At 35.0% G+C, this 25179-nt stretch overlaps 1 protein-coding gene across 1 annotated transcript in view; it reads right to left on the bottom strand.

The window, feature by feature from the left end:
* The window catches only part of CDH9 (cadherin 9), a 66774-nt gene that overhangs the window by 38063 nt on the left and 3532 nt on the right, over positions 1-25179 (bottom strand). The window contains exon 2 of the mRNA XM_040588779.1: positions 4621-4915. Coding sequence (XP_040444713.1) covers positions 4621-4915 — 295 coding nt within the window. The remainder of the gene's footprint in view (positions 1-4620; positions 4916-25179) is intronic.

Raw genomic sequence — 25179 nt, forward strand, 5'->3', positions numbered from 1 at the left:
TCATCAGCTGCACGCTTAAGATGTTTAATAAGAAAAGATGGTAAGCCTTACTCATTAAAATTAGCAAGGAAGGTACAGAAGGATGCAATATTGACCCAGGTGTCAAAAGGGATTGAACTCCACAGGAGATCTCATTGCTAACTTCCCTTTTTAAAGATTTCTTAATAAATTCATTTATATACTGACAAAAGTGTTTTTCACAATGAGGAGTAGGGTTAGGTTTGATTTTGTTTTAATTTTTGCTTTTTAGCAATCATTTTTCACTTGAAAAAATACTTCGATCATAGTTTTGACTCATTTAAGCCTTGAAGATGAAAGTAGATTGTAAGTATGATCAGGGCTGTACTTTCCCTTCTACATGAAGAGGAAATTAAAAGATTATGCTCAATATGCATATTTAGCTTCTCTGAAGTTTCCTCTTAAAATATTTCTAAAATACAGCCAAATCAGAACAGGTCATGCTTCAAATCCATATGTTCTTCATTGTGACCAAGACTGTATCTTATAGCTTTGACATTCTGTTAAAGACGTTGAACAATTTTGTTCCTATATTTTCTGTATTATGCTTTGATTAACCTTTATGGGTCTGTCTAGCATCTTTTTCACATTTTTTTTGAATTACTTTTTATTGAATCTGCTTACCTAGTCTGACATAAATCTCAGGATTCTTCCAGTTAATTTTAGCACTCTAAAAATATATCTACAGCAGTTATTATCCTCCAGTTCTTCAGTTGATTTTAATGAGAAATTCTGTTATTGAGTTTTGATATCTCTTAGACTAACTTTCTCCTTTTATTTTTTAAGTTAATATCGCTGTGAACATTTAGCACGATCATTTCCATAAAAGCTATCTGAAATGACACTGCAGTCAGCTCACTTCAGTGGTTTTGATTGCTTCCAGTACTAACTTTGCTACACAGCATTTTAGGTATACCCATAATGCTGTTAGATATGACTGGATCCCATTTAGGCATAGCAAGGCTAATTTATGTATAGCTGGATGACTACAATGTAGATATGACAACAGGATTACCACAAACTAGTGCACAAATAAGCATTTATATTTCCCTCTGGGCTTGGATAGGTTGTGCTGAAAATCCCTGTTATACTTTCACTGTTTTAACTATCAAACTAGTTAAACATGAGTAAGTTTTGCTGATTGGTATTGAAAATCACACATTCTGTCAGAGGTGTTGACTTATCATCTTCCCTTGTGTGCTTTAGATCTAGTTCTTCCAATAGTAACATAGTGAGAAATACGTAGTATGACATGTCATTTGACTAACAGATACACACAGAGCTGGAAACATTGCTAGTGATTATTCCTCTTCAGTTTCTCTAAACTTAGTGACATTTTCCTGAGCTTTCATAAATATCCATTGCCAAATTTGTTCAACTTGGCAAACAATAAATATAACAAGTGAAAAAAAATACATTTTAAGATACAAAATTGGGAGGAAGAGAAGAATAGGATGAAAGAGATTTTCCCACAAATTTTTTACTTGCCTCTCATGAATATATTTCTTAAAATATGTATAATATAATTATGTAGTTGTTTGCAGTCAGAAAACTTACTTGGTTAGGTATGCAAGAATCTGTGTATATATAGTTTTAACAAATAATCTTCATCATCCTAAGTATTTATGCAGGTAATTAAGAGTTACACTGATCTTTTCATTTGATTTGGTCTTACCAAAGATGATCACTTTGTTCCAGAGATTCTTGGTTTTATTTTATTATTCTTATTTTCTTTCATTTGTTTTAGAGAAACATAGAATTAAGAGCCACTTGAGTTTTTATTCTGAAGTCTTCTGGTTTTCTGAAATGCACTTTTGTGATCTGTCTTTTTTCTTTCTTTTCATTTTCAGTATATTTTTTGTCCTATTCTTTTAGATTTACTTACTTTCACAGCAGCAATAATCCTAATATGCACTCAGTAACTTCTATTTCTTATTTTTTCATGACTTATTTTACACAAACCTCTGATTTCAAATTCCATTTTAAATTCTACAGTCTGGAAGCAACTAAAAGGTTTGGTCCTACTTCCTTACCAAGTTCAACTTTTAAACTTCTATTTGACACCTATCTAATCTGTAAACAGCAATATATACTAAAACCACTGAAGAGATTAAGTGTTGAGGTGTAATGAACCTACTTGCATAATTGACAATTCTGTAAATTTGTGATGTTCTGCAATAAACAGTATGTTCAGGAAAGAATTATTTGGACCGCATATCCGGACAAAAGAAAAGCTAATTGTTCATTAAATCTTACCTCTTGAATGAATAATAATTACAACTGCTTAAATGCCATTTTTATAATGCATTGGAGATTTTTTTAATGGGTATCCTAGCCACCGTAGAAAGTATGAACCAGGAGCTACTTCCACAGCCCATTGTTTGAGCTTAATTTTTGTCATTCTCTCTCTTTTCCTCTTTTCTCTGTGTTTTTTTATACGTGCTGCCTAGTGCATATTTGCTGCCTTATGCTTGTATAGCTTTCTTTTGTCTAGATATTTCTAGAACTATATTATCTTCATTTTTTGTTTTATGTGTTCTCTTGTGTGCTGTATGGGAATGTTTAAAAAAGTACCACTTGCTCACCTGTAAGTTGTATTCCACTTATGGCAAGTATCTCACCTTTTCACTCCTAAGTTACTTCCTCCAGTTATGGCATCTGCTTCCTTATCTGAGGAATGGGACAAAGGAACTCCAAGAAAAAATATATTTGTTTATCCCTTCTTTGCCTATCTGTACATCCTGAGTGTTGAATGAACATTCTTATTACTCACTTCAGAAATACAGAATTTCTGCTTCTTGAATGGACTGATTTGGATTTGGGTTCTTATGCTCTGCTACCTCAAGTAATTACGAAACTACTTTTACTCAAATTCAATGCTAAGAATTGCCATTCTAGCATAGTTTTTATATCCCCACATAGAAATGTCAACTAAACAGAGAAAAGAGTAATTCAGATCCCTTTTTTTTGTCTTCATATTGGTAGTTAAGGGGCTTTTTTTACTATTTAAATCCTTTTCCTCTAATTCTTTCTTCACAGTAAACCTCCCCTTTACTTGGGTCTTTTATTGACACTTTTTCAGCTTAAAGAGGTATTTACACTATCCTTATCAAATATAGACATTTCAGAGACTTAAAATTTCACAAGCAGTGCCAAATGACTGGATGTTATTCTGTTCTGTTCTCTTCTGTTCATACTTCTCCATTGACTCTAATGAAGTTGGACTAAGTGATAAGGTTAAACAGGGACATCACACTTTTTATCCTATCTATTCCTACAGAGTTCCTTCCTTAAAATATATATTTCAAATTAAATATGACATGTGCACTGCCAGCATTTCTCTTTCACAGATTATCAGCAAAGTAAATTTGGAATGGAAAGGATTTCTCTATTTTCCAGGTATCTTTAAAAGAACAATTCTTGGACTCTTTGCATTATACCTAGTAATGTAGGTATTCCCTTGTTGTGATTATAAAAGAGAGTTATAAAATAGTCTTCCTTTGCTATATCTCTGCCAGTGCTCTCAGAAATAATTATTAGCTTCTGGAAATTATTTTGCAAAGATACAGATTAATCACAAATGTTGATTGGTGTCTTATTGTCTCTCCATCATCCAAAGCTGATTTTTCAAACCATTACAGTAATTCCTAATGTAAATAACTTCTGAGAATTTAGCTGTCAGTTGTTTCCCATAGCCTATGTATTGTATGCTTACTCATTAGAGAGACTCTGCTGTAAAAGAATGGAGCACTTAGGTAATCATGACAACTTCTGATGAATGTGTGCTGGTGAATATTGTCTATCTTTTTATATTATTTGAACAAAAGCCAGAGAATTAATTTCCTTTGATGCTATATTTCTCACCTGTCTTCTACTGTCATTTGACATTTTTACTTTTCAGTGCAGCACTTGTGACTAGCTGTAAGTTTTTGTCCATGAAGAAAAATATTTTTTAAACAGAAGGAGTTATTTCTTTGGAGAAGGGATTCACATGTTTGGTATCTTAAAAAAAAAAACAACCAAACAATCACACAAGTCCATATTTAAAAAAAAAACTCAACAGCAAAAACTACTAATATTGATACCAAAGAGAAAACATAATTAAAAAACCCAAAATAAATCAAAACAAACACCACATCAAGTAAATATTTAGGTATTTATAAGAACTTATTTTGCATCATTTTGATACATTAATTGTTTTACATACTTATGTGCTTAAAATTTGTTTCTAAAGGTACAGAAATGTTTGGTAAATTAGACTTTACACATACAAAGAGGATACATTTTATGCAAGTGATAATCTTAGCTGTGGCAAAACTATGTAGTAACTGGTAAGACAAGCATATATGCAACATTCCTTGATGGTTCCAGTGGGCTTAAAAGAGTAATGAGTAGCTTATAGTGTGGAAAAAGGATTAAAAAGTGGATGAAGATGAAAGAAATAAATAAAAGCAGAAACCAATCATTTATGATACATTACTTGCAAGAAAAATTGTTCCATGGATATTCACAGAAGCTAGTATTAAGTGCCTCAAGTAATAAAATATGTTCACATCAACTCAAACCCTTTTATATTTTATGTAAGGATAAGTTTTTACCTACCAACTCCAGACATCTCCGGAATACTGGCGATGTACATGTCCTTGGTGAATTTTGGCTCATTGTCATTGATATCGTGGATTTTAATGATAAATTCAGACTCTGGCTCCACTTGTCTTCCTGTTTTTCTGTCTATAGCCTTGGCACGTAGCACATACAGGGACTTTTCTTCTCTGTCCAATTTCTTTGCAGCATGAATATCTCCTGTATTTTCATCTATAATGAACAGACTGCCAGCCCCATCTCCTGTTAATATGTATTTTAAATTTCCATCTCCTTTATCTTGGTCAGTGTGTAGCTTCAGGGAGGTAGAAAAGAAGAATTTTATAAATACATGCATTGTAATTACAGACCAAATCATTCAGCATATATGAGTAAGTCTGTACAATCTTGACTATCATTGAGGTCAGTTGTGGTTATCTTCTGTTTCACTGTTGGTAAAATAAATTGCAAGTTTGAGACTTAGTGATATACAAAAAATAGCTTTAATAAAACTCATGAGGACACAGGGCAAGGTAGAAAATATTGGAGTAGTGCTTAAAATGACTAACTTAAACCAAGAAAAGACATCCCTTTGAATAACCTGTCCAGAAATCACCAGAAGTCTCCTTTTTGAAGATGATGGGTCTAGAATCCCCAAGTTTCTATTTGCAAAAAAAATACTTGTCTTCCCATTTATTGATTGATGGTAAGGTAACCAGTTACCTTGTAAAAACATAGAAGAAATGGGTTTTAAGGATTATAGCTTCTGAACTTCCCAAACTCACCTACAAATGTTCTGATTTAACCAATTTGTGTTTCTAGTTATATTCTTTTTTTCCCCTCTTTTTATTTTATTTCTTTAGGAACATCTTAAGTCAGTTAATTACTTACTTCCTTCTAGTCCTCTTTACACAGGAGAAATAATTTTCAAGAACACCAGGAGGTAAATTTTCAAAGCATTGTGTGGTGTTTAACAGTCCTTTTCCTACTACATCTCTTCATGAGTGTTCAAAACTCTGTCCCTGTGAACTTAGGCACTGATTAATTTGCCTTATAGCACCATTATGAAAAAGAACCTAATACCAAAGTCGAAGCAAGCCATTGAAGCTAACCCAGCCACTAGGAATTCTCACATAGCACTCTTTTTTAGAAGTTTATTCCTCTAATTTCATTTACAGGGACCCACAGTACCTTTTTTATGAGCATCTGTAGTATATATTCTTCAGATACATGCTTACAGTCACATCTGGCCACAGATCACTGACCTGAGTGGTTTTTAAATGGGGACAGAAATAATCTTATCCCAGCATTTTTTTTTATTTCTCAGAGTAGAAAAATATAGTATGACATCCACCTGAGAAAATATTATTCAGTATCAGTAAAGGTATTACTCTAGATGGACACTACGGCCAGACAAGTTATTATATGCTGCCACTTTCCTTGTTTCCTTGTTTCTGTATTCCAGTATTTATGTCCATATTTCATAGCTGAGCCATTGCATCTTTTTATTACTCCATTTGTATGAAGCCGGGTTGTGGTGGATTTTCTTAAATTCCTTCACTTTGATTTTTTCTCTAGTTTAACACTGTAGCCTAACACTAGTCACCCAATGCAATCTGATTATTGTTACAGTCTTCTGACTCTAGAAGAGGATTAACTGGATTAGATAATTGTCCAAAGAGTTTTAGCACCTAATGTATTCAGTGCATATCTGTAATATCTGTGAAACATCTTAAGGATTCTATACAATGGTTTGAAAGAATTATATGCAACTTGCACACAGCACCCAAAAAAAAATCCTTGTAGCTTGCCAGCTCTACAGGTAATACAGAGAAAATAATTTTAAATATTGTATGGGTATTTTGACACAGAATACGGAGAGATGTGTAATCAATATACAAAGTTCATTCAAAATATTTGAATCTTGTTTACATATTTGATTCTTCGTTTCAGGAAAAAAACCAGACTTTTTTTGTATGTCGAGTACAAAATACAGTGTATTTCTTTTAGTCAGATGATCCTGGCTTGTGCCACACAGGACAATTTCCTATTCCTGCAAAACAGCACACGTTCATTCTTGTGGAGAATATTCCTCATCTTGTGAAATAAATATAGCTTTGTCCTTTTTATTTGAGGTAGTAGGTTTTTGAAATGTGCTTAATGAGAATCAGATCTCAGGACTAATGACTAGCACCTGAGCCCAGTTTTCTCATGAAGACAGGACAGCTTCTTTTTGAGTCTTTAAAACGTCAAATACCTGTTACGATGTCCTGTGTTGTTACTTGCCCCCTTAACATCCTCAGCCATCCAGCCGGGGGAGTAGCCAGGGCAAGAGCCATGTCTGGAAACTCAGTGAGGGATTAATCCCATGGGTCAGGAGAAGTGAAATCACTTAACATAAGGCATTAGGGAGGTTGGAGTCTCCGTGAAGCTAATATTCTCAACACAATACAAGGAAGTACTCGATTCTCACATAATAAGTTGTCACTGAATAATCAGTAATTTGTTAAACTGTTTATAGTACCAACATTAGTCATGTAACTGCTTACATTAGAAATGTAAATTCTCAGATGTTGAGTAGCTGCACATTCTGCCTGTATTTATGAAGTTCTTGTATTTTTGAAGTAATTTCCATCAGTTTCCCTAGGGCTTTTGTATTTTTCCTGCATGTGTATATACTCCAACACTTATTTAACTTGCTTATTATTATATGAATTAAACTGGACTCTGGCCTAAAGGTATTATCTCCATCCACCTGCCTGGCAGACTGCAAAGGAAGAGACTTACAGGAGCCCTGGTTTTTAATCATCAGGACTGCTATGCATGGGAAGAATGGAACATGTCCAGAGACACTGGAAGTTTCCCACTTCAAAAAAAAGTAGACATTACTGAAAATACTACACAGTTCTGAAATGGAAAATAATAAAAAGAAGGGGGTAGGGGTAGAATTAAATTTTTATATTGTTTGTCTTGATTTAGAACAGAAAAAATATCTTAGTTTAAGTAGGAAAATATTGTATACATGAAATTTTATCGGAAATAATAAGTACATAATTTGCATTTATTGGAAGTTATATCTGGAATGTTATTTTAATATAATTTTAGTTGAAAGTGTGCTGGTAATGTAGTTCATATTTGAAGACCTGCTAAATTCTTTTCCCAGGCAGTTCTGCTACCTATAGAATCTGTCAGACACTAAACTGAATTAAAGTTTGCCCTTTACTTGCAAAGGCTGCAAATTTTGCTATTTGAAATTTTTTATTCCTGCAAACTCTTTCTAAATTTGGAGAGCTGGTCATCTGCTGAAAAGAGATCTTATATACTAAAAGAAGGCAGATGCAGAAGTGTAGCAGAGATCTGGGCTGTGAATGTAAATGTTAGCTTGCCAACCTTATTTTGATTGCTCATAAGAGCAGCTCTGCTGGTAATCCAGGGTTGATAATGGGGTCTTGAAATGGGGTGATGATGAACAAGTAGTGGGAGCAATGATCTTTTTTGTGCTAATGGGTGGTTCTGGAAAAAATCACATCTGTCTGTTGCCATTCCCCTTACCCTGCTCCTCAACTATACATAGATCCTTGAACAACAGGTTAATTTATTCTATCTGTTTGGTCAAACCATCTCCAAAGATGTAAGGTAACTCAAACTGTTACAGGTATTTTAAGCTTCCTACTTATCTCATGTTTCTATCAAATGATAAACAGAGTTTTAAAGCATGATAAATATGGGAATAGAATGTGATTTCCTAAATATGAAGAGTTTCACCTCCTATTGCCAATTTACTATAAGAAGATCACTTGAAGTACAGTTGCAAACTACCACTTATTTGAACTGTAACAATTTCTAATTCCTATGTATGTTTTGTTTTGCACTTTGTATTCAAGGAATCTTCATTAGTCTGGGAAGTAATTTTGCAACAACAGTTTGTGAAAAAATGAGACCTTTTCGTATTCAAGAATAAATAAATAAATCAAAACATTATCCAGCATCTTACAGAAACAGGATACTAGTTGTGTAAAAAAGAACAATCAAACCATTCTCTCACTATATTGGAGTTATATGATTAGGAAAAATGCTTTTAATTTATGAGACACAGTAACTCCCCATAAGATTGTAGAATGTTTATGCGAAACAGATGAAGATAGGAACATACACATTTGTATAAAGAAACTGCAATTTAATTTTGATCAACCTATATTGTGTTTCTCTATGACTGGTAATCTTCCATAAACTGCTTAGATATTTTGAATTTATAATGTAAACGATGATTTCATCTTTTGAAATTTTAATTGTTCTACAAAGAGCCTACAGAAAATTACCTAAAGAAAATCACGTGCAAACATGTGGTGTGTTATGAGTTTACAAAATATCATGGCCTTTATTCACAAACACCAAGGAACAGGAGTATGATTTTTTTCTACATCCTAGAAATTTTAATTAGTAAACTGTTTTGTTTTGGTTTAAATTAGGAAACTTCATGTGTGTGAAGGAGGCTCAGATATTCAAACTGGAAAAATAGTATTCATACATTTGATCCAAGGTAATCTTTGACTGCTGTGATTTCCCTCTACATTTTACAGATTCAGCAGGTACAGGGAGGGCCACCATTTACTGTCAGCAGAAAGTCATTCCTGTTGAAATATTTGGTTTGTTTTACTCTACGTGATCCTTTGTCTCTATTTGTGGTGGGGTAGGTTAGCAAGCAAAACCTCTGTATGGGTGGAAAATGAACCTGTCAAATGTATCCTTTCTCATATCAAAAATTGTTCTGTAATTTCTGTGAAGAGCTGGCAGGTCAGAGGACAGCCATGAAATACTTTGATAAAAGTAAGCAAACAAACAAACAAACCTCCCTCCCATATCAGATAATAAGTTACTCAGTATATAGTGGCCACACTGATAAAGAATGTCATCCTTATTCCATTGAATACCTAGTATCAATTCATCTGAAACACGTTGGAATGAAGACATAACTTAGAAGATGCACTGCTTGGTATCTTGATTTCTTAATATTCTTTTGCACACATTTCTTTTTCTATAGTCTTCTATACACATTCACAACGCAACTTTTCCTGAGGATCATCAGAGAAGACATTGGTAATGGTTATGGGAGTGATAATTAGCTATTTCTGTAACAATGTATGCCTTATAAATATGGTCATACTTATAAATGCTCTCTCAATCTTTTTTCTGTATTTACATAGGAAAAGTGTGCATCTCTAATCAGCCTTTATATCCAGTTCTGTGAAACTGAATTTTTATGTGATGTGATAATTGAGACCTTGATGTTCTGAAAAGAAATCTTGACATAAATTTACATGGGTCCCTGTTACTGCAATTTCCAATAAGTAAGTGAGTAGGCAAACAACAGATTATCTCAGAGTTCTCCAGCATAATTCTATTTCCTCTAAATTAAGTACCCTGCTCCTTTACCTTATGCTTCACCCTCATGTGGCACTCAATATATATCGTATTATTTGAATATGCATTCTTAGTATGTCCAAGTCTAATCCATAGCTTCTCTCAAAAGTGCTATTATTATACACAGTGGAGACGGTATCAGCATTCTTTGGAGGGAAAATATATCTCATAAATTATCAAGTTCAGGGATTGGTATAGAATGCAAAATATGAAGGAAAAATTGGGAAAAATTTACCTTAGAAAACAGTTCCTCTAAGGCCCATGTTTAAAAGTATTCGACTTTTTCTTCTGAGTTCAGCTTTAATTAACTAAATTTCCTGAAAACTGTGCAGGTGATCTGGTTCCCCACTCTTTGTAATTAAGAGTAACTCTTTTCAGGTTAAGCAGACATATAATCAATAGAAGCAGGGAAAATCAATGGACACAGTTAAAAAATTATATAGACATATGAATGAATTTTCTCCATTTAGAAGCAAGAAATTGCCAGATTTCATTTAGAGTTCCTTTTATTTGCAATTCCTTTCTATACAACTATTGTTGCAGAAGAAAGGGGGGAAAAAAGAGCAAGATGAGCTACTTAAGACTAGCAAGATTGTTAGGAATAAATACAGTGAAAACATTTATTTGGTTACCTAAATCCAGAAAAGAGGTATGATGTCTCTTGTGGAGGGGGATAAGGGGGAAGAAAGGATGAAGACACATCAAGGAGAAGGCAGATTGATGTTTACTTTGTAGTAGGTACTGTACTAATGCTTACAACTTGGTTTAAAATATGCCTCTGTATCACAGTATAGAAAAAGCTATTACAGATTTCTTACCTCCACTGCCTCCACCCACACAGTTGTTTCCAGGGAGGAATCCTGATATCCCATGGCCATCCTATCTCAGCCCCTATTTGCCTGTAAATACCTTGTATAAAGTGTGAACAATGCTCTTTCCTTCCTTTTTAAGTGAAGATATGTTGGGGTGGGGTCAAATTATCTCTTTTCAGTGTCACTAAATTGGTACATATGTTAGCGGGAGAGGAAGACGATGCTGATTTCCATATTGTTGTGGTGAAACTGCTGCCAGAACACAAGCAAGCCTCTTCAAGAGTATGTCCAGGGTGCTGGATTGTATGGAGCTGCAATCACCATTAGAATGCAGATGCACATGGTGGGGACAAAGGCCACAAATACAGAAGTCAGATATTTATTTATTTATTAAGTTGTGTCATAAACTTATCAGATAGGCATTATTAATATATGACCTGGAGAACAAGTGAATTCATGGGCATGCCCAGGCCCAGGCTCAGACACCTGAAACTCTAAACTGTCTAAAATCCTGGTCACACGTTATAAAGAACAAAGGTTTTAATCTGTCTCATCTATTTTTATTTGCTCTCCTCAAACCTTGACAGGGAAGAATGGGAGCAAGATGCAAAACTGAGTCTTTTCTTGGCATGGAGAAGTGGTTCTGGGTCCCACAGGTCAGGTATAGCTATGGTGTGATACCTTTCTTCCTGTGTTCACTGTCAAAAACATTGCCCTTTATATTGTGCAGTACTTGCACTTGGGTGTTCATCCTTACTTGCTAGTTACTGTTGTGTATAAGTAGAAGAAAGGAAGTTCTTTGAGCAAAAGTCCTACAAATTACATTAGAGAATTTTAATGTCCTTACAGTATTTTTTAAATTCATCCTGTAGTATTGTGAAGGTATTTTCATAGTGTCTGTAAATTCGCTATGCTAATCTAAATGGCTTAATTCCTCTTTCATATTATAGTTGCATAAATCAATTTCTAAGGTGGCTACTGCAATCTTCTCTGTTATTTCTTTCCATCTTCACCACTAAAGTTAGATTGCGTTTATATTTACACAAAACACTGAAAATGCTAATGGTAAATCTTACGTTTGTTGATGCCTGTATCCGTATTTTAGATGTTTAGAGCAGTACCCTGTTACAAAATCTCTGCTAATTTTGGCTGGAATAGGGTTTTGTTTTAATATGTGCAATTCAAAGGTTTTTCTTGAAGGAGGACATTAGGGTTTGCTTGCTGGGATTTTTTTCTGCCAGTTGCTGAGGGCATAACATTAAAACATAAAGTGTAAATGGTGCTAGTTATTTTGGTTTGAGGCATTACAAGTCAGCAGGAGAAACTGGAAGCTACAAAAGACACAGATTATTTTTTATCCCCTGTGAAAATGAAAGCTGAACCAAGAGCTACATTGGGACTGTCTTTTTACACTAAATATATTTCTATTTAAGGTTTTGCTGAAGCATAATGCAGCTATTCGAACACATCTATGTTCTTTTTATGTTTCATGTGCAATTTATGCTTCAGATGGAAAACTTTGTCACCCACACCCACCCCCCACCCCCCTCAAATGCTGTATATTCAGCCTGTTGGGTCATGGTACAGTTAAGGTGTTTTCCACATGCTAGTCACAACTTTGCCTTCGCTACGAAGTCTTTTCCTTGAGTTTACCTTCCATAACATTGCTTTCTTTATTGCTTAAGGCAAAAGTCTCAAACCATGTATAACTTCAGATTGAAAAAACTTTTCATAAATTTAACATAATGAAGCATTATAATAGTAGTTTGACAGTTATAAAATGTTGGGGTTTACCTGTAATATATCCCAACCTACTGACTCTGGGAAATGTATAAGGAAACCGTGATAGACTGTACATGGCATAAACGATCATTGACAATGTCATTAACTGTCAGATTTAGTATGATTCTTTCAAATGTGCTTATATCTTCCTAAATATAAAAGCAATAAGCATAAATAGTAAGGACTGGGAAGGAAAAGGAAAGCATGAGCTATTCCCAAGTAAGAGGAGAAAACGTAATTTCTGTACTGTTAGGATTCCTCAAATTTCTTTTCATCACAGTTTCTAGCTAAAGCCTAGGAACTTTACATGCATAATACAGGAAAACACAAGTTCATGTGTATGTCACATTTACAAATCCACGTGCCTATTTACATCAAATTTCTTTTCATATATGGTGATTGTACTATGCTATTTATTCTGAAGCTGTGGCATAGAAAAGGATTGAGTTTTCCAAGTCTGCCCAATATGTATTAAATCATAAATTGATTTGACCCCAGGAAACTTGACTGTAATTATCACTCTAAGCTTACTCCAAGTAAATAAGGTTATGCATATAGAGATGGGAAAGAAGATAGTATTTGCAAAGGAGGATGGATGAGTATTACCTAGAACAAAATTAATTCATATAAAAATTGAAAGAAATGAGCGTGAAATAAGAGCTTGTGGCATCCTAGCCATCCCTAAAATCTCACAGAAAACACATTGAGTGCTAGTGGCAGGTAAGATATCAACCGGTGTCCCCACTGTATGATTTCAGACCTTTGTGAGATTTACAGCAGCTAGGATAGAGCACCACCAGCAGCTCCACCAGTATTCTCCTTGATTAGCATTTGAACTAATTAAAAACGCTAAAGATATCTTAATAACTGCAGTAGTTCTTCAATGTGGATTGCAGTAGCACTATCTGCATTGCTTTAATTTTCTATTTATGTGTGTTTAATCAAAAGTTTTATGTATGTGCTAAATGGCAATGTGTTTACCTGACTTGAATTTGTGACATCAGCACAAACTTAATTAAACAACCAAACTCAGTGTGTGATGGTAACCTAAGTGACTGTATATTAAACAAGGCAAATGACATTTACTTTTCTTATCTCCTGTTTTCCAGCATCTGGTTCTTGTGTTCAGCTGCCTATTGTTACAAATTCTCTAGAGAATGACATTGTGAAAAACACTGCTGACATCAGCTGCAGGTGCTGATTTTGACTTAGTAGGTAAGGGTAAATCTGGTTTTAATTCAGGCAAGGTTCAGCAGAATTCTTAGTCTTTTGGTTCTGTTGAGACAAACACAATACAGGGAAAATAATTCCCTCCACCTACATCTCCCCATACCTAGGAGGCTGTCCTGGAAACCAGAGCTGTTTGCTCAAGTGCCTCCTTCCTATGCATACTTTCTACATTTCCTGTGCCCTATATGCGAGGTTGTAGACAAATCTGGAGAAGTGGTTGCAGTCTTTCTTCTGCACAAAGAATTGGATTTCAGAGCACATAGAATTTCTTTGTTTGCTCTTCTCTCTCTGTTCTCCAGATCAACAGCTGAGTTGCAGGTTTTCAGCCCGATGAAAAGAAACAAACGCTTCTTTTATGGTTTGCCATACCCTGTCATTTGGCTGTTCCATAAAATGAGATAGAGGTTTACAGGAAGTTACTATAAGTCATCAGTTATATCCACAGGTCAGAAATTATCACATCATAACTTCAAGCACTGTCATTTTAATCAATCCCTGGAACAGCTGGTAAATCCATCATTATTTTAAAGGCCTCACAATAAGAATTGGTTTTTCTCTCACCAGAAACTTCTGAGTGAAATCTGTCTCTGTGTGTGATATCTCTTGCTGTTTCAGAGGCACTCAAACTGTGCTGCAGTTCCAAAAGATCTGCACAGAGATAGGCAGGAATAAAAGCTCTGGCCCTGGAAACATGAGTTTGTCATATGGATGAATTGTCCCTTACCCTCCACAGAGCTAATTGATCTGGGCTCAGCTCTAGGCTAGTAAGCATATAAGAAATATTCTAGCAGGGGAGACCAACAGTTTGTCTACCCAAGTACTTTATCTCAGAGGCAATAAAAGATGCTGTTTTGAGAGAGCGTGCAGGTCTGACCACTGTGATTTTTGCTTCTTTTACACTCACCTCCCCGCCAGCCCCAACATCTGCAACTGTCAGATTAGAATAGGGATGCTAGAGGGACCTATGGAGGGGGGTCTTTTTGTTTTTATTTGGTTCGGTTTATGAATCTGATGTCTGATCTTATTTAGTTACCCCTTGACCAACTGTGGGTAAGTACTGCATTGACTGAAGTTATACTGAACTGACCAATGTTATACTGTTTCCATTTCTGAGTCACTCACAATGATCTGAAGAACACATCAATAACAGGAGAATTTACTACTTTTAATTACAATTTTATGTCTCTATATACATATGTATATATGTATACATATATGTGTACTTGTAGACGGGTGTCTACAAATCAAGATAATATTTTTTCAGCAAGTCATACAGCACAATTCAAGAGTAATAGAATAAAACATCAAGATGTGTGGCAATATGATCAAAGAGTCTTTTTTGGCCTAAGATATGTAAAGGCTTCCAGGTTTGTAGCACCAAACAAACAAAACCAGACTGTATGCTTGCTGACTCGAAGCAGATCCCAAAATGTGCATTTTTCCTTTACCGTTCAACTATATGTTGTTCCTAGAAATATTCAAAATATTTTTATTATCCTAAATCATATTTACTTGTGCATGAATATATTTCAAACCCCAAAATGATGATTCTGAGTTCCATACTTATTTATCCACAATAATGCCTACCACAAAGCTTCAAACCACAATTTTAAAAGGCATATTTTTCGTAAGATCCTGGTTTGCAAAACGATAAGCTAAATATTTTGTGGACACTGTACACTCCTCACAAGAAGTAATCTGTCCGTTCCCCAATAGTCGTTTTGGTATATGGTTATTAAATGGTGACTTTTTAAATACCTTACCTGTTTATCTAAAACAAAACTTTCAAATGAACAGTAGGTAAGATCATTGCTTGACTTAAAGCATCACCAAGGTCTTTTGCTACTGCTTATTTATTGGCAAAGTTCCCCAAGCAAAAAGGAAAAACACAGTATTATTGCTGTTTCTCTACTTTGCAGACTGTATTGGAAATGTAAACTCCTAACAACTGAAGGGTGCCCAGGGTAAGTATACTGTAGCATTAGCTATCTCATACTTTCTTCAGTCTGGATGAAATCCCCCTGTCCTGTGCCTGTTCCCAGACACATAGGTGCATGCCCAACACTTGATAAAATCTGAGAAGCAGATTCTCAAAGGTAGGTATATCAAAGCATAAGGTCTGAAATCAGATCGGGGTATAATAAGCACCAAGCCTTGAATCTGTCTTGCGATAATGTAGCTTCCTAAGTGAAGCCGTTGTTTCAAGAAGAGTATGCTGAAAACCAGCAGTTAGGAAAGAAGTATTTAGAGTCATTGTTTTGCTTCTTCTTAGTTGTCACCGATTTTATATTTATTGAAATTTGCATTGCCTACTTGTATGTTTTTTCTAAATCTTGTTTCAAAATACCACCTGTGAAAGGTAATCACTGTAATGATAGCAAAGACAAGATGGTGGCTGGAAGAGTTATCAAAACAACTTCATTACTTTCCTGGCACAACAGAACTTGATAAGTGTAATGCCATTTGGAAGGGACCTGAGATGGGCTTCAGGTTCTGCATAAACCACAGGCTGATTGCACCTGTCTGATTAAGCACACTGTGGCTTGGAGGAGAGCCAGGATAAGGCTGCCTGAGGCTTCAAATGAAAACTCCATGAAAGAGAAGTAGTGCCTAGAGAAGCCACAGCATAAGGCCCAAAAGAAGCACAAAGCCCTGCAGACCAACAGTGTTGCTTCGTTGAGGTATGTTTAATTTAATAGCTGAATCTGCAAGCTGATCAGATGGAGTGAGATTAATCTGGAGATGTCAGGCAATGCAGGAGTAATTTAACAGGGATTTTTTATTTATTTATTTATTCTCAGAGCAAATATTAACAAAAGGGAAGTACAGCAGGAGGTGCATAAAGGATGAGTTAAACTAATGTTAGTTTAAAGGCATGGATAGTCAGAGCATTTGCATCTGGTTAAAGCAGATAAAAATCTGAATGCAGCAATGTTAATTTTGTATTAATTTTATGAAAAAAATAAAAATTTTTTAGAAGAAAATGGAGTCTTCATTCTTTGCTGAAATCCGTTTTTGCCTAAAGAATTACTCTGTACTTTAGAGAAGCACACAAAGTAAAATTTATTATCTTGCTAATTATCCTATAACTTCATCTGAAGTCAATGTTGAACACAGTCTTGTTGACCATTTGGAGATAAGTTTTATGACAGAACTTGAGATTTTGCTAATTTTAAAAATAAGGGATTAGGACCGCTCTTTTTCCAAATGGTTTTCACTCTTGATGTGTGCTGTCCTTTCTGCGCTGATCTTTTCAAATAGATAAGCTTTACCATTATGCTGAATTTGTCCTTGTGCAGGAGCTATGCAGTGCTGCATCTAACTGTTGTCATTGACTGGCTCTGTGACCTCAAATCACTGTTTCAGCAACTTTGCTGCAGTTTTCTCCTCAGAAGAACACATATTATGACATTGCCTGCCTCACATTAGGTACTGTCAATTTTATATAAAATACTTTGATATATTTCATTGAATGGTACTTACATAAGTGGAGATTATTATTATTAATCATAGCATCATCATTATAAGGTTTATTTATCCTTTTCTCTTTTATCCTCATCAAAAAGATCAACTTAAATCTTTTCTTTATCCTGAAGAGAAAACAATGAGTTTTATACATATACATAAATACACACGTACATATTCTCAGCTTTTTAGAAGCACAACATTATTTTAAACTGTGAGGGTTTTTTGTTGTTTCTTTTTCTCATACACACTTTGAAGTCAGACCAGATTTAGCCACCTGAAGTACAAAGGCAATTAATTGCAGTACCTCTAATAGAATGAAAACAGAATGGGTCATTCCTGTTTCCCTCCATTAGCAGTATTTTGGAAGGACTAAAGATTTTCTTCTGGGGTAGGTTCACATTTTGCACTTTGCTTTATGCCTTTCGGAATGTGATTCTAAATATTTCATATGGAAGGGGTGGGAATCAGACTGTGACCTTTTCCACTTTGCAATTACTAGCCTGTACAAAGATTAATGTATTTCCATGTTTTGTGAAACTCAGAGGGACAGTTAAAAAAACTGTAATGATTTATTTTGATTTCTTGCAACAATGTCTCTTCTATTTACTTCAGCAACAATATATACAGAAATACCTGCTTCCATGCCAAACTGCTCTTTACATTAATTTTATTGTCCACACCTTTTGTTTATATCTAATTAATATAGTTTCAAAATTATCATTATTATTTCTTTTAGTCACTTGTGTTACATAGAACGTTCAGTAACTTTGCTTTTTTTTTTTTTTTTTTCAGATTATTGATCTAAAGGTTCTTTAGTCTCAACAATTAAATGTAGATGCTGCAGTGGTAGAGAGACAAGGTAAGCAAATACTTTCTGTATTTTATTTTTCAATTGTTAATTCAGTCCTATTAGTCAACTACCTGACCCAGTTATATTTGAAAAATTAATGCTCTGATACCTCATGGTATTTGACAGTATTTATTCATCACAAATGCTTATTAAAAAGAAAAATGTGCTTACTTCTACAATTCCTGTAAGACTGAACTATCAGAAATACACCATTTTTAAAGCTTGCATCAGTAGTTGCAGCAGTGTAATATAGTAGTGTTAAGTCCACATAAGCTGCATAGCAAGTTGCATAACAGCTTGTAAACCAGAACTTTTTTGTAAAAGCCAAATTTGTTCTCAGTATTTAGAAACTAAATCTATTTCAGCTTTTAAGTAGAAATAAGTTAGCAGCAGCTAAAAGTTCCAGGGACAGAAATGGTTACAGGTGATAACTAGATTCACAAGTTTTAAATTACATGAATGTATTTTATGTATGCTTGACTAGAAGTATAACATTATCCCGCTTATTACTTCTGTGTTTGTAATTTCTATGCCTTAGGAAAAGTCAAAGTAGTCATTTATATCACAAATTCAAGCACTGTTCACCAGGGAGGTAGCTATTAAATATTTAGGGTTTGGGGTTTTTTTCCTTCTTTTCATAGTGTGCCCTGGTAACTTACTAAACCAAATACTTCCAAACCATGCTTTCAGTCTAATGGCTGATTCATGGCTATGATTTCATGATATTCCAGAGCTTTTTTGTAATACGATGTGAGAACAACTGACACATAGACATTTTCTGAGGAAAAGCTTAATTAGTTAAGTGTTGGCAATTGCATTTTACAGATGGAAAAAATAAATCAAAATTCACATAAAGCAAACATCCAATCAAATTTTATTAATAATTATGTCAAGCATCATCAATTTATGGCAGGGTTTGGGTCAAAATTTTGTTCTTGTAGACGAATCAACCATTCCAAAGACCTCTGATATTTTGTTAAGAGTTATAAACTTAAATACAGATAAATTGATGTCATTTATCCCTAGGTTCCCTCTATGGAAACGGAGAATACATACAAGCAATTTATTTTCAATTAAGGCTAAACCAAATTTAATATCATCAGCCTGTTTGTAGTTTCCTCACATTCACAATTTGACAAAACTGGTATAATGGCTTCCATCTGAAATAGGCATACCTGTCCCTGAAATGTGATGCAAGATAGGGGGAATTTGTAACTTCTGAAATGTTCACGGAGGCTGGAACGCTACCTAACTCTTTTTATTACACGCTTCTGTGTAAAAACAGAAAAGAAAGATTTCAGCAGAGTTTCTTGACCATAGTTTGATATAAGAGAGAGCAGAAGTTAGCCAGTGTGATTGTGTTGCTACGGCAAGGATTTAACCATAATTATGTATTTCTATTACTGATGTGAGATCACAGGTTACTCTTTTGATTGATACTCAGCATAGTGTTAAATTGACTGCATTGTCTAGACCAATATATTTCTCAGTTTCTCAAAGGCTGAAATGCGTGATGATTCCTGCAGTGGACAGGATTTGATGTATCAGACACATACAGGAAGAAAAGACTTGCTGTTCTTGACAGTTGCTTGTTGACAGCTTCTCTCTTTGTCTTCAAGGTGAGTATTCATAAGCCTTTCTCCAACAGTCAAGATGTTGCACAATACCAGCCTCTGATGCAGTCAAATTGCCCTTTCTAAGTAGTCGCATATTGATTTGCTCTGATGGGGTTTGCACTCTTTTTATCACCAGGCTGGCAAGTACCAGTAAACCACAATAGACTCAAAACACTTCCCCTCTTCAGAATCACTCCCATAATGTAATCAATGCAGTAAATACACAACATCATGAAAAGTATCTTGTGAAACACATTTTCTTCACCTTCCCACCTTTTCATGCACAATAAATAATTGCCTGATAACAGATGACGATAGGTCTGTAGAGTGCCACTACTCTAATCTTCTCACAGGCTTAAAGCTGCAAGGCAGACAAATACCACCTTATGAAGTTGTAATAAGAAGATTGGGCTATCCTATGAATAATAATTACCTATTGTGGCAGGTTCTTGAGCCAGCCAGGTCTTTGAGGTAGACCTACTTAGATGTTTTTGCATAAGAAACTTACTGAGACCAAGAGGCTTTTAAACTCGGAAAAGCCAGTTTTTATTAAAATGAAAATGGTATTTCAGATGGAGACTGAAAGTTAAAACTGGAGACAGAAGAGAACTCCATTCTCCATGCCTACCATGTCTTTAAATTAGGTGGTTTTACTTTGAGCCTTGGTTTTCATTAGTTTGTCAACAACCTCAATCCTAGCAGACTTCCCGTGGAGACCTCTCCCGTGCAGGGCACAGGCACCCATTACTGTTGTCCTGGCCTGAGCACATTTGGGAGATGCCCGGAGAAGTGGACCTATTAGTAAGCAAAGAGCAAACATTGTAGTGAACAGTCAGCTAGACTCCACATAGTAGCCTTTGCTGCTATGTTGGGTATCGGGTGAACATATTTTTTCCACACCTGACAGGCGGAAGCATGGAGGGAGAGAGGTGAAAGAATTGGGGAATTATTATTGTTTGGTATTATGATTGAATTGTCTTATGTTGGCTTTGGCATCAAAGGTAGCTAGTAATTTTTCAGATGCCTATATCTATGCTATGGATGAAGTTGTTGCTTAGCTTTGCTAAATTCTCAAAAATTACCTTGCAAATTCTCCTTTTTACATTATGCTCAAAGGCTTTCTAAAGGCACGTAGTTGGCAGCCTTTTGCTTTTTTCTTTTAACTTGAAAATCATTACATACTGGATGTTCTGTCCTGGGAGAGGACTGGATGAGAGGGGAAGGAAAAAGGGAAAGGAAAGGGTTTAGAATAAACACTTAGGATTTCCTCGTTTCTTATGTCTTTGGGTTTATTCTTGGTTTAGTTTTGTTTTACACAAGCAATTTGGCTGATTTAGCATTTGAACTTGAAAAACACACACAGAATCCTTGAAAACAGAACAGAAAAAGACTAAAAGGGATAATCTTTGCCATCATCCTGGCTCCAGGTAGGATCAGTGTGGACTTTCTGGCACGTGATTTTTTAGTTTGTCATGAAAACCTCCAGTATTGAGATAATCCTGTCTCTCTGAGTGATCTTTACCTAGTACTTCAGTGTGTTGATTGTATTTAAAATCAGGGTTTTTTCTAATATTGAATGCAAATCAGCCTTATGACAGTATGAACCCAACTTCTTGCCCTGAACATAAGAACTTGAAAATATTTCTTTAGCAGTCTTTTTATGTAGTTGAAGAAACAGAAGCTGTCAGATCTCATGACAGCTGCTCTATCTGTACCAAACAATGCCAACTCACTCTTGTTATTCATGCATTTGAAGTCTCTGATCATTGCAGGGTTTTTTCAGAAATTATTCTTACTCTGTGAAATATGATATCCAAATTTGCTTGCAAAATTCTAACTCAGGCCTATCATTGCAATGTAACATTCAGGACAGTTTGTATTTAAACTGTTTATACTTGGGTTATGCATGATGTGATTAGATCTCTTCACTATTTTTGAAACTGCAATTAAAAATGTATTTAGGTTGTCAGAAATGAGCTTCTGTCCTTTCTTCAAAGGAAAACAGTCCCATTATTTTTGGAAGATGTAGGATTTTTCTTTCACTGTTTTCTTCCCTGGCTCTCCAGGTTTCTTTTAAAAGTAGCAATCAAATTTTATTGAAAACTTTGGGGGTTGCTAATTTTTGACAAATATAAGGTGTAATTCCAACAATTTTTCAATATGTTTTATTTTTGAAACCTTCATAAAATGATTTATTTTTGAACAAGTAAGGCTATGGCTCTTTATTAGTATTTGTAGTTGTTATGAATATATCTGGAGACAGGGACTTGTAGCTTTTTTTTAACCTTTTATTTCTAGGTTTGCCTGTTTCCATTTTAGTTTTATTTTTGGGGATTCATCTGCCTAGAGATATGGCTGCTTGAAATGTTTGTTGAAAAAATGTGCTAGCTGACAAATGCAATGTAAATGGAGAGAATGTGTTAATTTATTAATTTTGGAATCAAATAGGTTTTCCATTTCTGATTTTTTTTAAATATTAGTCAGACTCTTTTTTCTTTTGATCTTTTCTGTCCTTACAGCTTTTTTTCCCTTTTGTTTTGATACATCATTATTTCTGCAGTATTCATTCAAAGACAAGCAAAAACTTGGAGTCTGAGAAAGGAAAGACAAAAGGAGGAGACTCAGGAGACCCCACTGATTTTTCTTCTTTTATTTAATGTGAAATACTTATTTTACTTTAAGAGCACAGAGTCTAAAGAAAATATAATATTAAGTCTTCTTCAAAAGCTGTGTTTTAAAAGATAGCTTTGGGGTATAGTGCATGCTAGATGGAATACGTTAAGAATGTGATGACATCTTTCCCCAGCTGAATCACACTTTTAAATGATTGTATGTCAACAACGTATGATTGTTTATGATTTTGTTGTTTTTTTTTCAAAACGTATCATACTGCTAAGTCAAAAAATGTCATAGAAACATGCTGGTTTTAGCAGCATTTAGATGTTGTACTGAATGCAGCAGTTTTTACAATAAGACAAGTGGGATGCATCTGTAACAAAGTGGTTAGCATACTTGGAACACAAAAGGATAGTGCACCTGTATGTTCTCTCATTCTAAGAACAGGCAGCTCTTAAACTGACTCTTTGGAGGGAAAATAACAAATGCTGGAAAGATATCCTTATGGATTAATTGCATAGCTTGATTAAGGCATGAGTGAAAAAGTAAGTTCTGTCACATACTTTAAAGGCAGGATTAAGATAAAATTCAGTACCTAAACAAAAAAATACTAGGTAATTAATAAAAAAATATTTTGGCAGTGTGAAACATTATGCTTCAGGATGCAGAAACTCAGGTTACTACAGAGTGTGGCCCATCAGTGGGTCACCCATTTTGGCCTTAAATTTCTGCCTCCCAAACTGGTCAGAGTGGAGGCTGAGAATGGCCAAGCCCTTGGCCACATATTGAGAGAACATGGATGAACTGGAGTAAGACTAAGTAAGTAAGAGTAAGGGCTTCACTGATCCCATTTTCTGAGTTCCCTGCTGCTTTGCATATTGAAAGGAAGCCTACTCTGGGCTTCTGTGGTGTATCTAAGGCAGCAAATGAAGTAATGTGAAATAATATTTTCAGGCATTAATACATTTTCAGTCTCTATTTACAAGGAAATACTATCCAAGTCCATTAAGCAAGGAAAAACAAAGACAAACCAAAAAAACACAGACAGTATAATGGGACAGTTGAGTGAAGTTTTGTAACTGACAGCAAGTCTGGTGAGGCTGGCAGTTCAGTGTGACTTCTTGACTTGTTACATGAAGTTCTTTGGTCTTGAATCTCTCTTTTCTTTTAAGCCAGACTGCACTTATAAGGCAACCTCACTTGTAGATGTCTGAATATTTGTAAGTGAAAACTACAAGAAATAATGGTTACATTTAAATATATGTTGTATCCCACTCCCCTGAAAAAGAAAACAAAATGCACACATTCCCCCCCCCAATCCCCAAACAAAACAACCCACCCTCTGAATATTTTTATTTTCACTTTATGTATCTTAATAAGGCACTGAGGCAAATGTCATGAATCAAACTCACTGCTTAACTGGAGGTAGAACAGAGATTTTTCTTCAGTTTTCATCCAATTTAAATGATACTTATGACATGCAAAGCCTAGTTCATTTATTTTTATGGAATTTATTAAACAGAAAGTTATTCATGGAGCAGCTAATTCTAAGCAGTGCCAGTTCTTTTTAATTTGATTTTGTATTTCCCCCCTTAATATAAAAAAAGTTTGCAGGTAGCATACAAAATTGTTGTTGTTTGTTTATTGTTTTTAGATTCTGGAATATGACAGGTGTTTGATTGTACCGTTTAGCATTGGATCTAACATACATTGCATGGAACTTCACACATTATCTGCCATTCAAGATTAGCCTTTGATTAGTGAAGTGCCTGTTTGATATAGGGAGAGACTAGCTTTTATGTAAAAAAATCTAATTGGGTGACTTAAAGGAGGGAAAAACCTCTTTTTTTGTGTGTGTCCGCATTTCTAAATAACTTATCCAATATCCACTGAAGGGGCATCACTTATGCAAAATGCCAAATATCCCACCCCTAACTCCAGTCCTTTACAAAATATCCCTAGGCGGGATCAAAATCAGCAACCGTTTTGGAAAATGCAGTCTTTTACGACTTAAGTATATTGTTGCAAAGCATAAAAGACTGCATTTTCCAAAACGGTCGCTGATTTTGATGTCTTTGGATTGCTGGTTTAGAACATGAGTAAATTTGTTAGAAATTTCTCATAGAAGATCACTGGTTTAGATTTTATTTCTTAGGTTCTGCATGGGACTTACAGTTAGTCGCAGCTGAGAAGCTGGATCTATGGCCCCTCCCTAGCAAAAGAAAAGGAGATCCCAGAAACCAAGGAATGCCACAGTGACATATACAGTCAGGTATTACATGTATTTTCTCAAACACTTTATGTTCCACAAAAAATTGCCAGTTGTTTCTTTTCCTTTAAAAAGAATCTTCTTTCATACATTTGACTTGGAATGTTGTATTGTAATCTATTCCCTGCCCCTCCCTGTGAATTTTTAGTGGGCAGAATGAGTTTTACAGTTCCCCTCCCTACATCCTCTGAAAATTCCTCCAGTCTGAAAGTTCCTCACATCAACGATCTCACTGAGATATTCAACATTCATACAAAGCAACAAATATCTTGAAAGAATGTGGTCATTTGTTTTAGATATTTTTTTTTTCTTGGCCAGATTTTCAAACAAGGCTCTGCGATACTGTTTTAATATAAATCCCTTTGTTCATCAAACAATACTATCTATTTCTGCTAAGTGCATTAGATGCACTTACTGGTCTCCATTTTATGTCGCCTATCATCACTGCCACTATCTTTGTCTAAAAACTATCTACAATTAGGAACATAAGCTCTGTTCTAGCTGTTCAGAGTTGAT

This window comes from Falco naumanni, chromosome 3 (genome assembly GCF_017639655.2).
Source record: "Falco naumanni isolate bFalNau1 chromosome 3, bFalNau1.pat, whole genome shotgun sequence".
In the NCBI taxonomy this organism is placed as follows: domain Eukaryota; kingdom Metazoa; phylum Chordata; class Aves; order Falconiformes; family Falconidae; genus Falco; species Falco naumanni.